This window comes from Bidens hawaiensis, unplaced genomic scaffold (assembly GCF_021521415.1).
Source record: "Bidens hawaiensis isolate Kalapana, Puna unplaced genomic scaffold, B.hawaiensis_p1.1 tig00062980_1, whole genome shotgun sequence".
In the NCBI taxonomy this organism is placed as follows: Eukaryota; Viridiplantae; Streptophyta; class Magnoliopsida; order Asterales; family Asteraceae; genus Bidens; species Bidens hawaiensis.
In genome coordinates this window covers 54,875-69,209 of record NW_027501296.1, presented here as the reverse complement: position 1 = coordinate 69,209, position 14,335 = coordinate 54,875, and the positions used below count along the sequence as shown (strand labels likewise).

The 14,335-nt window shown below is 35.4% G+C and overlaps 2 protein-coding genes and 1 pseudogene across 2 annotated transcripts; all 3 read left to right on the top strand.

Annotated features, from left to right (window-relative positions):
- Positions 1-918: 918 nt before the first annotated feature.
- LOC143603847 (phosphoinositide phospholipase C 4-like) lies at positions 919-8,077 on the top strand. Its single transcript, XM_077080526.1, has 9 exons — positions 919-1,377; positions 2,745-2,941; positions 3,034-3,169; positions 3,350-3,589; positions 3,669-3,892; positions 4,077-4,194; positions 4,278-4,430; positions 7,541-7,627; positions 7,702-8,077. Exons 1-9 carry the CDS (start codon positions 1,051-1,053, stop codon positions 7,996-7,998), a joined length of 1,779 nt encoding a protein of 592 aa, XP_076936641.1. The 5' UTR covers positions 919-1,050; the 3' UTR covers positions 7,999-8,077.
- Positions 8,078-9,481: 1,404 nt separating this feature from the next.
- Positions 9,482-13,006, top strand: LOC143603845 (26S proteasome regulatory subunit 8 homolog A-like; annotated as a pseudogene).
- A 474-nt stretch (positions 13,007-13,480) lies between these two features.
- Positions 13,481-14,110, top strand: LOC143603844 (uncharacterized). The gene has a single exon (XM_077080524.1). The coding sequence runs from the start codon at positions 13,481-13,483 to the stop codon at positions 14,108-14,110; it is 630 nt and encodes a 209-aa protein (XP_076936639.1).
- The last annotated feature ends 225 nt before the right edge of the window (positions 14,111-14,335 follow it).

Below are 14,335 nucleotides of genomic sequence, written 5' to 3'. Positions count from 1 at the left end.
AACTTTCATATCATTCCACCCCACCGAAGATCGATTCACCTGAATTTATACCTCAAATCCATTAACCACAATTTGCTAACCTCAACTAATAAACAAGGACAGAGTTAAAGAAAGATGAAACACCAACATTTGTTTTTAGCGACACACGCTGAAACACATCAAGCTTAGCATATTTGAAAAGTGGGTGTTCTTTTTAATCTTTGGTTCGCTATTTCACGATGCACACATAAACCAAACATGACATCTAAGCGAGATCAAAGTTTTTTTTTTAAATCTTAACAAACTTTAAACTCTAAACATTTTAACATAGTTAATTCTTAATATAGTTAAACTTGATTACGAGTTTGGTTTATCAATAATAACAATTAAAAACAAGTAAAAAAATGACTTGTTGCCCATTTTAACATAACCAATTATTAATATCAGGAGCTTGGATACTTCTACCAGAAGACGTCGTCATTTCAAGCTTTGGTGTCTGCATCATTTGATGGGTGGGTGGGTTTACGTGATCATTGGGGTTTTTGTTTACTAGATTTTTTTGAGTCACACCTGAAACATCAAATAACTAGAAACGTTTGAAATTCTGTTACAGGTAGACTCGAAAAGCAACGCTACTAAAAAAGAAATGAGAAATCTAAAATACTAAGATGAATAGTGTGAATATGTTTGGAGTGGACTTGAAAAATAAAAAGGCGGGAAGTCTATTCGTCAACCCTTTTCATTAAATAAAACACCAGCCGTTTATTTATTATTTTTTATTATTACATAAAATAAAATAAAAAGTCTAAAATAAGAAAAAAAATATACCACACCAAATTCACTATTTCTCTCTCTCCATCTTCATCTGTGTATATGAAATCAATCAATGCGTGTTTCAGTACACACATGTGCTCCGCATTTATATATATACGCATACACATACATACATTACGCATCTAATGTATACATCCATCTGTTGACTTTAAACACTCACTACGCAACCAATCTCTTCATCTCCAATAACCACTCAATCAACCAACAGATCTGGTCAGTCAACGAAAGTCAACCACAATGGGAAGTTACAGAGTTTGTTGCTGCTTCACCAGAAAGTTTAAAGTGACGGAAGCCGATCCGCCGGATGACGTCAAGCAGGCGTTTGACCGTTACGCCGGTGGTGCGGTACACATGACGGCTGACCAACTGCTAGTGTTTATTAACGAGTATCAGTCCGGTAACGGAGTTAGTATGGTTGAGAAAACGGAAGTTGAGCGGATAGTGGAGCAGGTATTGCATAAACGGCATCCAATAACGTCGTTAATTAACCGGAAGACGTTTACGTTAGAGGACTTTCATCATTATTTGTTCAGTTTTGAACTTAATCCGCCTATTGGATCTCAGGTACGTGTGTAATAATAATAATATAATTATTATTATGTTTCTTAGTTGGTATGAGTTTTGGTGTCTGGTAGATTTAAGATATTTGGTTGTTATATCAGATTTTTTTGCTTTTTAGGGAAAAAAGTTAAAACGATTTTGGTAACTGTTTAATACTTTTTCTAGATGCTTGCTAAATGATAACTATGGCTAGATTGTTGTTACCTTAATTAGCAAAATATTATCTAGGGATGCAATTATTTTATCGAATACTAGTACTGTACCGATACTGGCCGAACAGTTAGTATAGGTACTCGGTTTTTCATGTTTTCGGTTATAGTTACCCTTCGGTATTTCGGTAATTTCAATGGTACTGGTACCGAACCGAAAAAAAATCGGTACAATGTTCGGTAAGTGGTTTCACTCGCTTTTGGTATATGGTTGAGCTCGTTTTTGGTATTGATATATTTCGGTACGGTATTGGTATTTTTCAGAAATTTTAATTTTTGGTATGTGTTCACCACTTCATCTGAACCGATCCGTGAGACCGGTCAAACTCGAACTGATCATACCCTCTTAGAATACAATAGGGGTTGGTTTCTGGATTCTACAAATACCAAAAAATCGGGTTCTGATCGGGTCGATGTCTGCAAGAATGGCCTAGAATTTGCATAAATCGGTTCAAATACTAAAAACGGTTCTAGGACCCGAGAGACCTGCCTAGGACCAAAAGCGAGTATTAACCATAGGGTCGGTTGCAGGCTATAATCTTTAGTAGGTCGGGTCGGTTTTTGGTAGGTAAGATCTGTTTGATCACCCCTAGTATTTTTGGTGATGATGAAATTAAGGCCATTGGAAATTTGAAAATTAGGGTTTGGATATACCAACATTTGTGGTTAGATTGATTTAATTGGAATATTTGGCTGTTAAATCATAAGGATAAGTGGACAACCAACACATGTGGTAAATTTGATTTTTTCACTTCTGATTCATCTTTACTATTTGAAAACAAACATGCCCACAAGTGCTCTGACATATTCTGTGAGAATACTGGTCAATGGTGTCACTGAAAAGTAAAAAAGTTTTTTTGTCCAGATAGTATATTGGTTCAAATCCAATTAGATTTTTTATATTATGGGGCATGTGACAGCGAGGATGGCTAGTAGCCCACTATTGGAAAGGTAGTGATTGAAGATTAAAGATTTAACTTAAAGGTTTTGTGATTTCTGAATATCTAATATCTAAGCATAATATGTGGTAATTGATTGGTAAATCAAATAAAATAGAATAAAAGATGACATTAAGCATAATAATTGACTAATTATGTTACATAACAATGATTTATGTAGTTTATTTTAAGTTTCTGACACATTTTCTTAATCTAATGTTAGGTTCACCAAGATATGACCGCCCCGTTGTCACATTATTTCATTTACACCGGTCACAACTCATATTTGACTGGAAACCAGTTAAGTAGCCCTTGCAGCGATGTCCCGATCATCAAAGCTTTGAAACGAGGCGTAAGAGTAATAGAACTTGATTTATGGCCAAATTCTTCTAGAGACAATGTGCATGTTCTTCATGGAAGGTATACATGCAACTTATATTCACTACATGCTTCTGAACCATGAATGTTAGTGGTTATTGATTAAACACTTACTATTGTTTGTATGCATGCAGGACTCTCACAACACCTGTGGAACTTGTAAAGTGTTTGAAATCAATCAAAGAGCATGCTTTCACAGCTTCTGCATATCCGGTTATTATCACACTAGAGGATCACCTTACACCTGATCTTCAAGAGAAGGTTGCTCAGGTGAATATGTTTGCCCTTTTGTTTATTAGCCAGTTTTATTTACATTTTGTTTATTAGCCAGTTTTATTGCTCAGGTAACTCTTTTTTATCTACATTTTGAGGTTTATTATTGTGTAATATGATTTATGATACTCCCTCGTGTTATCATGTTATTAATTCTTTCGCGCGCTTCTTTTCTAGATGCTTACTGAAACATTTGGGGAGATGTTACTCCGCCCCGAACCAGGTGATCTAAAAGAACTACCATCACCCGAAAGCTTGAAGTATCGAATTCTAATTTCAACGAAACCTCCAAAAGAGTACCTTGAAGCCGAAGAGGACAAACGTTCCAAATCACAAAGGGTTAAAGATCTATCCGATGATGATGGTTGGGGCGAAGAGTCTTCACGTGCTCTACCATACAAAGACAAAAGCATTAAGGTTTGTTGGTTGGTTCATGATGATGTTCATTTTTGTGTTTCATATATGAACTAATGAACTATATGTTAATTATGTGCAGTGTGAAAGTGATGAAAGTGATCATGATAATGAAGATATAGAAACCCACATAAAGAGAGCCGATTCTTGTCCTGTTTACAAAAGTTTGATTGCTATTCATGCTGGCAAACCGAAAGGCGGTTTAACTGAAGCACTTAAAGTTGAAAACGATAAAGTTAGACGCTTAAGTTTGGCAGAACAGGAGTTGGAAAGAGCTGTAGAACGCCATCAACAGCAAATAATCAGGTTAAAATAATTAAATCATTCATTATCATTTACAGTCATGATTAGAAAAACTTACACGGATGGTGCATGTGGTATGTTCATATCTGTATAAACATAACGCATATGGTCCCATTCGTTTATTTTTTTCTTACATTTATGAAATCTTTCCTGAGGTCAAGTTTCAAGATCTTTTGTTGTATTCCAGGTTTACACAGAAGAATATTCTTAGGATATACCCTAAAGGCACTCGGTTCACTTCCTCTAATTACAAACCGTTGATCGGTTGGCTACATGGAGCTCAAATGATTGCGTTTAACATGCAGGTGTGCATGTTACATAACATTATATTGTTATAAACCATGTAACTTGTAACGTTGAATAATTAAGTTAATTGTTATTAATGCAGGGATATGGTAGAGCACTCTGGTTAATGCACGGAATGTTTCGAGCTAATGGAGGTTGCGGTTATGTGAAAAAACCAGATTTTCTGATGAAAAATGGGCCTAACAATGAGGTGTTTGATCCCAAAGCAAAGCTTTCAGTGAAGAAAACTTTAAAGGTCAAGTCTTTTTTACTGAAACAAGAATACTCAATAAACATGACTTACAAAACAATTAACTAGAAATTTAAACAAACTGACTTAAAACATACGTTTGAATCGAAATTAACCTCAACAATCTCCCCTTCAATTCTGACTTGCTCCTCTTAGATCTTTGACACCTAACAGCTCCCGCATCTCAGCAAACTTTATTCTTGGTAACACTTTTGACAATATGTGTGCACGCTGTTCGTGAGCAAATACATTCTCAACTGTTACCTGCCCGTTTTCTACACATTCTTGAATGAAGAGATACTTCGAGCTTATATGTTTAATACTCTCATGTAACCATGGGTTTTCCATCAACACAATAGCTTGCCTGTTGTCTACTAGCATTCGCACTTTTTCCACCTTCTTCCCAGTTAATTCTTCTAGTAAGCTTTGCAGCCAAACCGCTTGCCGAGCTGTTTCTGATGCTGCTATGAACTCCGCCTCAGATGATGTTATAGCCACGGTTTGCTGTTTTTGGGTGCACCATGCAATTGGTGCGTCTCCAAGATAGAATACCATCCCGGTGGTACTTCTTCCATCCGTCATAAGACTCAGATTCGTTCCATGGCTACTATCACTGTAACAATCCAACCGTTTCTCCCCAGTTCTTCCATATCGTAACCCGTAATGCTCGGTTTCTTTAACATATTGTAGAATGCGATTCACAGCTTCCAAATGGCTACGCTTCGGTGCTTCCATGTATCGGCTTACCATTTCAACTGCACAGTTTAAATCCGGGCGTGTATGTGTGAGGCATTGTAAATTACCAATTATTCTTCTGTAAACGGTCTCGTTAACCAAATCTCCACCTTCATCCTTTGACAAAACCGGTTTCGGTTTCATAGGGTATTTCGACAGACAACACTCATACATACCCGCTTCTTGTAAGATCTTCCTAGCATAACTAGTTTGTTTCAACATGATTCCATCTTTACTTTGCACTACCTCGATCCCACGATAGCACGCAAGCAGCCCCAAATCACTCACCCCGTATTCTCCTCTCATCCGCGCTTTAAACTTTAAAATCTCTTGTTGATTATTCCCCGTCACAATAACATCATCTTCACACACCCCAACAATCAAGATCATTTTCGTCTTCTCATCAACACGCTTATACATCGCTTGATCTTGTGCACACACATTAAACCCAATGTCTTTTAACGCTTTGTCGACCGAACGCAAAATACCCGACTTAACATCCAAATGGTGCACTTCCCATTGTTCTCTAGCGGCTAAAGCCAACATTAATCGTATCGTTTCCATCTTCACATTCTTCGTGTTAGCAACACGAGTGGGTACAGTGGGTATAGTTTGTAAGGTAATCTTGTATAAACAATCACTCGATCTTAACGCTTTCATTAAAAGGCTTTCATTCGAGTCATACAACCATAAGAACTCGTTATGCATAACTACCCTACACCCGAGTTTTGATAATACACCAAGACTTAAAATGTTAATGGGTAAGTTTGGGGTGTAATATACTTGATGAACAACAAGTGTTTGTTCATGTCCGGTTTTGAGATCGAAAGTAACTGTTCCTTTGCCTTTGATTTCTACGGACGATCCTTTTACAGAGTGTAGATTACCGGTAATGTTTTCATTGAGATTTGTGAAAAAAGAACGGTTACCGGTCATGTGGTTACTTGCACCATTGTCTAGGTACCATACATTGTCATGGTTCGCCGCCATGTTTACGGATTGCGAATTTACAGTCGATTTGAATAGGGTTTGTGGTTTAACCGCCGCAACAATATTTTTGGGTTTGTGATTGATCGATTAGGAATAGGATTTGTGATCGGTCGTTTTATTGTGGTCATTTACGATAAAAGTAATAATAATATATAAAAATTTGAATAATAAAATTTAAGCGGTATCCACAATAATTATTATTGATAATACCTGGATTTGTTTATGCTGTGTTGCGACAATGTGTTAGCGTGGATTCGGTTAGTAAGTGTGTAAAACCCAAATGTTGTGGCAACGAGTCAACGCGAATTTCTTCGGTATACTGGTATAGGTTACTCTTGTTACGGGTATTATGGTCGGTAAGTCCGAGTCCGAGCGTCAGGGCGGCGAGTTGACACGAAGTCATTCGGTATTTGTTACGCTGATTACGATACCAGAACTAAAACACGAAAATTACATATTTAAAGCATAAAAAGACATTAAAATAATCAAAAACATGTTTACGATGTAGGACTTCGATATTTATCTTATCTTAGGTTATCATAAGTATTTATATCCGCATGTTACGGTGGAACATTTAAATGCATTACATGTTCGAAAGCTATCGCGTTTTGCAAAGAGAACGCAATGGAAACTTTTTGGTATTGGTTTTGGTCATTGTAGAAGTTTTGTTGCCAAAGCTGAAAGTCTAAACGTTTCTAAAGGTTTTGTGATGAAAGTTGAAAGTCTAAAAGTTTTTATTGTAAAAGTGTAAAACCTTTGAGACTAAAGATGAAAGACTAAAAGCTTTATGGCCAAAGTTTATGTTATCAAAGTTTAAGGGTCAATAGATAAATGTGTGAAACTTTGGTGACAAAAGTACAAAGAAAATCAAATTTTGAGAGACCCAACATGTGACAAAAGTTAAAAGAAAGTTCAACATTATTTTGAAAAATTTATCCAAACCGAACAAAGCTTGTAAAATAATGAAATTGATAACCCTATTGTTTAAAATTTAAACCGAAACTCTCTATTAGAATTTTGGTCACTCGGACTTTTATTGACTTTGGGGGCTGTTTGGTAACTTCTAATTTTTATTTTTAAAAATTGTTTCTTATTCAATAAACCCTTTTCTTGTTTAAAAATAGGTTTTTACATTTTCTTTTTACATAAAGTTTTTTTAAAAAATTAATTAATTCAATTACAGTATGAAATTTTTAATTTGATTTTTTACATGGGTATGACAAATAACTGAAATAAGAGATGGCCTGTGACTGTGAATAAACATAAATAAAACCTAATCTAATATTTAGCACGCTTTGAGTGAGCTTCAACCCATTCCTTTTAAAACTGAATTTGATTTTACCGTTTGACCCGTTAAAAAATATAGCTGACCCGACTCTGTGACTTAACAGGTGAAAGTTTATATGGGAGATGGATGGCATCTAGATTTCAAACAAACTCATTTTGATGCATACTCCCCACCAGATTTCTACACAAGGGTAACTAACACATTAACAATATTTAATCTCATTCTTTAGTTAACAATAATAATATAAAACATTATAAAACACAGGTTGGTATAGCAGGAGCACCAGCTGATGAGATAATGAGAAAAACAAAACCAATAGAGGATACATGGACACCAGTTTGGAATGAAGAGTTCACATTTGAATTAACTGTTCCTGAAATTGCTTTACTTAGAATTGAAGTACATGAATATGACATGTCTGAGAAAGATGACTTTGCTGGTCAAACATGCCTTCCGGTTTCTGAGTTGAGGCCCGGAATCCGGGCAGTTCCTTTGTGTGACCGAAAAGGGAACCCGTATACTGCAGCGAGACTGCTCATGAAGTTCGAGTTTTTGTCTTAAATTATGAGTCTATTTGGATGTTGTCGTAATCTTTGAATTTTGTAATAAAATCGGTGTATATATTATCGTTTTTAGTCGTTAATTAAAAATATTTTATGTTGGTTTAGTGAATGAATAAACACAACTAAACATTGTTACTGAATGTTTGGTAACCTGTTATGTTGGTTTAGTATATTTGGATGTTGTAATCCTTTGAATTTCCTTTTTCTATATCTCTAACTTGAGATGATGTGAACATTTTTAGTTCCTTATAAAATAATTTTATTTTTTTATTTAGATTTTTTCATCACTTATTTTTTAGAATAATTTGATCCTTCAACTTTTCTAAGTTGTCAAATTTGGATCAAAATTTTGTGGATGTTACAAAAAAGTCGAAACCCCCTAACCATTATGCAATCAAAGGTTGCAATCAGTGGCCAGTATCAGTGGAGACTAATTGAAACCGTTCACTGATTTGATAAACGGTAATCATTACTCCGCTTCTTTATTGTTGGAAGTTAATGCATGTAACATTATTGTATGTGGGTATCTATCAACCGTTATGTTGATGCTCAAATTGGGTATGTAAGTAGTAGTACTGCTTATGTGGGAAGTTGTAGACATGATTTATGGCAATCTATAAGAGCATCATCTCCAGCTCTATGTTATCTTGATTTTCGATCATTACTCTGATGGTACTATATTGTTATTTGTGGCATAATATAATTTTTACTTCTATCTATTTTTTCTCTAATTAAAGATGGATGGGTGATATTTGGACATTGGTCAAGTATTGATTGAAAATGCATGGAAGAAGCAATGAGCACATTGTTAGCAATGAATCCTGAAATATACTATTTTCGTTTCAATCCAGGTGGGAGTACAGAGTATTAAAAATCATTATCCTAATTCTTGATATCACAATTAGTTGATTTATGACCTTTTTACTTTAAATGTTAGCTTTTTACAGTTGATCTGTGTGATATGGAGTTGGATGAAATGGATACGGATTAGTCTTGTCACGTTCATGTTTATTCAGATTTTGTCTAATCAGGTATCCATTTTGTTCGAGTATGTTCGGTAGTTTAGAAAACTAAAGTAATATTTTAATCAACTCACCTTTTTTAATACTATAAGTCTGTAATAATAGTTACAGTGATGTCTATTTTAATCATCAAAAAACATTACTCAACTCAGTAGCGGATCCAGAAAAAAATTTCACAGGGATCGAAACTATTCAAGTGTCTAATGTGTATGCTAAATATTACAATATTTTTGTCTCTATCCGGGTCAGTTCAGGTCGGGTGGGGTCATATAAATGTATGTCTAACTTTTTATCTTTATAAAAACGTGACAAAAAGCGGTGTCATGTGCTTATAACAGCAACACTGGAAACCATCAAACAAACACAAACACAAACACAAACACAAACACACTCTTGATCTATCTTGTCTTGCGCACAAAGAAAAGAGCAACCAAACAATCCTCTGATTCAATTGAATGAATGGCGTGTGTGGATGTGGCGATGAAAGCAGACGACAAGTGTTGTTCAAGGCCCAAATCCGGTGAGGGTTTGAGGCAGTATTACCTCCAACATATCCACGATGCTCAGCTTCACGTCCGCACAAGACCCATAATCTCAATCGCCTGAAAGCCCAGCGTAACGACCTTAATTCCACAGGTAACCCAACCCTACCCTACCTTTATTATTATTATTATTATTATTATTATTATTATTATTATTATTATTATTATATGTGTTGTTTTAATGGAACTTGTTGGTTTCAAATTAGTGTGTTAGATATGTATCGAATTTGGTAGTCAAATCTTCTGTTGTTTCGATAAGGTCTTCTGTTTGTTTATTTCTTCATTAACGTTTTTATTAGTGACTTTTCTAATTTAATGATATAGATTTGAACAAAATTATTATTATTATTAATTAATTAAAATATATACGAGTGTTATGTGATTATTTTATATATGAGATAAAAAAAACACCAACTTAAAGGTATCCGGAACGAACACGGACAAGAAATTTCGTTTGTTAACAGTTTGCTTGTTCGATATAAACGTACAATAACAGGTCCTTGTTCGGTTCGGCTTAATATGTTTACAGCCCTAGTGAAATCAGAATTGTTGAACGATACCTGCTATGTTTTATGATCTTGCTAGTTAGTTATGCTTTTGGGTTTGTATTCTCCGTGGATGATGTTGTTATGCTTTCGTCTCCACAACAAGAAACCATAATAATAATACTGACATCTTTAAATAGATTCAACAATTCAATCAAAGTTTCAACAAAACTAATTTTACTACCAAACTGTGTTGCTATTGAATTTCAAGTGTTACTGTATACAAGAGCGAGCTTGTTATTAATAAATATTACACCTTATATTATAATGTTAAAGAAATACAGTGAGGACGCTTAAGGAAGAGTTGCAGCTGCTTCAAGAGCCTGGATCTTATGTTGGTGAAGTTGTTAAAGTCATGGGAAAGTCCAAAGTGCTAGTCAAGGTTACTGAACTCATCTTTTATAAATATTATTTAAAACCTAATCAAAATATTTATTATTTCTTTTCTTTTATAACAAACAGGTGCACCCAGAGGGCAAATATGTTGTTGATATTGACAAAAGCATTGATATCACTAAGATCACTCCGTCAACCCGAGTAGCCCTTCGCAACGACAGTTATGTCCTTCACTTGGTTCTACCCAGCAAGGTTGACCCTCTCGTCAACCTTATGAAAGTTGAAAAGGTTCTTGATTCTACGTATGACATGATTGGTGGCCTTGACCAGCAAATCAAGGAGATTAAAGAGGTTGTTATTTCTAGTTTCTTTGTTTTTTTATTCTTCATCTGGAACATTTCATTTGATTCTAATATTTTGGAAAATGAAAATTCAGGTTATTGAACTTCCAATCAAGCATCCAGAGTTATTTGAGAGTCTTGGAATTGCTCAACCCAAGGTAACGATGCACACAATATCTATAGATACGCTTGTAAACCAAATCGAATGCAGCATGAGTTCGTTTAACTTTAATCGATCAAACTCTTTTGTTTTGTATACAAAGCTTATTGTATAATATTATATTGTTATATGTTTTAGGGGGTTCTGCTATACGGGCCACCTGGCACAGGGAAGACCTTGTTGGCAAGAGCAGTGGCTCATCATACTGACTGTACTTTCATTAGGGTTTCTGGTTCTGAACTAGTTCAGAAATATATTGGTGAGGGATCTCGAATGGTCCGAGAACTTTTTGTTATGGCCAGGTTAGTTTCAGGGTTTTGATTTTACCATTTATGTTTGAAAGTTTTTGAGCAAAATGTGTTATTGTTATCATACCCAGTAAAATCCCACCGACAGCAGAGCTATAGGTAGGGTCTGGGGAGGGTGGGATGTAGGCACACCGTACCTCTATCCAAAGGAATAAAGAGGTGGCTTCCAGAGAGACCCTCGGCTCTAAGAACATGTGTATGAAAAAAAAAAAAAAAAAAAAAAAAAAATGTTTAACAGTTATATAAAAAAACTACTACTAATTATAATAATATTAATAATAAGGTCGCAGTTTAACCGCAATATAAAAGCTAATAATAATAATAATAAAATATGTAAGGGAAATACCATTAGGGTCATGTTTTTGAGCAAAACATGACCCTAATTGAAACTTTGGGCCTAAATGCTTTTGCTCGTTAATGATTAATTTTGTTTGTTGTTGCAGGGAGCATGCTCCATCAATCATATTCATGGATGAAATAGACAGTATCGGATCTGCTCGGATGGAGTCTGGAAGCGGGAATGGTGACAGTGAAGTGCAACGAATGATGCTTGAGCTTCTCAATCAGCTTGACGGTTTTGAAGCATCAAACAAGATTAAGGTAGTTGAAGGAATCATGGATGTGTTTGTTTGACTAAATATATACAGCATTGTTAATTTTTTTTTTTAATGTTTTCAGGTTTTGATGGCTACAAACCGTATCGATATCCTGGATCAGGCTCTTCTCAGGCCTGGGAGAATTGATAGGAAAATTGAGTTCCCAAATCCCAATGAAGATGTGAGAATCTTTTGACTTTAAATATTTGAAATTTATTTTATTGAGACTGATTTTTGTGTGTGTGTTTGTAGTCACGATTTGATATTCTAAAAATTCATTCAAGAAAGATGAACTTAATGCGTGGAATTGATTTGAAGAAGATAGCTGAGAAGATGAACGGCGCTTCGGGTGCTGAGCTTAAGGTCAGTTCCTGTTCACTTTGACTTTTGACTTTGAAGTTTCTATCTCTTATAGTAATAATTAGTAGCTTTATGATAAAAAGTAGGCATTAGGGTTGTGCATGGGTCGATTCGTTCTGTTTCAGTTTTACTATATGGTCTTGAAAATAATGAGTTTGTTAATTTATGATTGATTTATTGTTATACATTTAGGCTAAAATATTTGAGACACTTTTTGTTAAATTCTTGTAAACTACTTAACATTCAAAGATCAAGCATGAAAATTTACATTCGGTTTGGTTCGTTTTATTTACATTTTAAAACTGAACCTGACCTTAAGTTTGGGTTTTGTGAAAACATAATAATACTCAACAGTCTTTTGTATGGGTTTGGTTATGTCCGGTTATTATGAGTGGTGTTCTTTTAGTAACAGGTCAAACTGACCCAAAATATTATGTCTCCTATGAACTAGTGTGTTAAATGTGAAAATAATAATTTAATTTGTTTATAATTTTTATGTGGTTGTGTTACTATTACAAATACAGGCTGTTTGTACTGAAGCTGGAATGTTTGCTTTGAGAGAGAGGAGAGTTCATGTGACACAGGAAGATTTTGAGATGGCGGTTGCCAAGGTTATGAAGAAGGAAACCGAGAAAAACATGTCTCTACGCAAGCTTTGGAAGTAATCAATTAAGTCAACGGCTTTTCTACCTAGTATTTGTTTTCAAATGTTTAAAACTTTTATGTTCGTTTGACTATAAGTGGTTTGTTTTGAATTGCGTTTATCTTTTGTATCCTTACCATACTGATATTACCTTTAAAGAATTAAAGGTGAACTTTTAAAAACACAATTGATGTAGATGAAAGATGGTATGAGAATCGTCGTGTTTTAACATTGAGCTTGAATACGTTGCAAGAGCATTCTTGTTTGCTTCTCTATCTTTATAATTACACTAAAAGATATTACATTTTTTCTCTGATATACAATTAAATAAGACTTTTACTGAATTGAATATAAAACAAAATTAAAAGAACTAATGTGTGACTTTTGAAGACATATGAACCACGTATACACAGTTAACTCCATTCTCAGTTATGTATTTCATACTAATAGGTAGTGTAGCTTAACTTTCCAAATAACACTTTAGAGCAGGTTAAAAAATTCCATTTTAATGTAACACAAAGTAGAGTCTGACCTTAGATTTTGTTTTTTTCTCATCGTTCATGACTATTTTTCACCTCTTTTCTATTACCTTTACAAGTGGTATCTGGGAGAGAAATCTGAGAGAGAATGGCTGCAGAAAATGCAAGTTTTCAAGTTCCAAGTGTTCCAAAGTTTGACGGCGACTATGAACATTGGAGTTTGCTGATGAAGACGTTAAAATCGAAGGAACACTGGGTTGTGATCGAACCTGGTTATACAGAACCACGTGAAGGTGCAGAACTCACTCCGGCTCAACAGACGAGCCTAGATGCTATGCGTCTCAAGGACTTGAAGGCTCAGAATTACCTATTTCAATCCATTGATAAGCAAATCGTGAAGACGATGACCCGCAAAGACACGGCGAAACAGATATGGGACGCCATGAAAAACAAGTATCAAGGAAACGTGAGGGTGAAGAAGGCACAACTGCAAAGGCTTCGAAGAGAGTTCGAGACCTTAGAGATGAAAGAAGGAGAAAGTATCACGGAGTACTTTGGCCGGGTGATGACAACGGCCAACGAGATGAGAAACTTCGGGGAAGAGATGGATGATGTAAAAGTGGTAGAGAAAATCCTCCGGTCTCTAACTGAAAACTTCAATTATGTTGTGTGCTCAATTGAAGAATCAAAAGATACTGATGAAATGACAGTAGATGAGTTGCAGAGTTCGTTGTTGGTGCACGAACAAAAGCTATGTAGAAGAACAAACGATGACTAGGTGCTAAAAACTGAACTCGAACCCACTGGCAGAGGAAGGGGAAGAGGACGAGGTCCATCCACGAGGGGACGTGGTCGGGGACGCGGAAGATCCAGACCCGACTTTGACAAATCATCTGTTGACTGCTACCGATGTCACCAACTCGGGCATTTTGCATATGAGTGTAACCAAACAGAGAAGTCAGCAAACTATACCGAATTCGATGAAGGCGAAGACCTGCTGCTA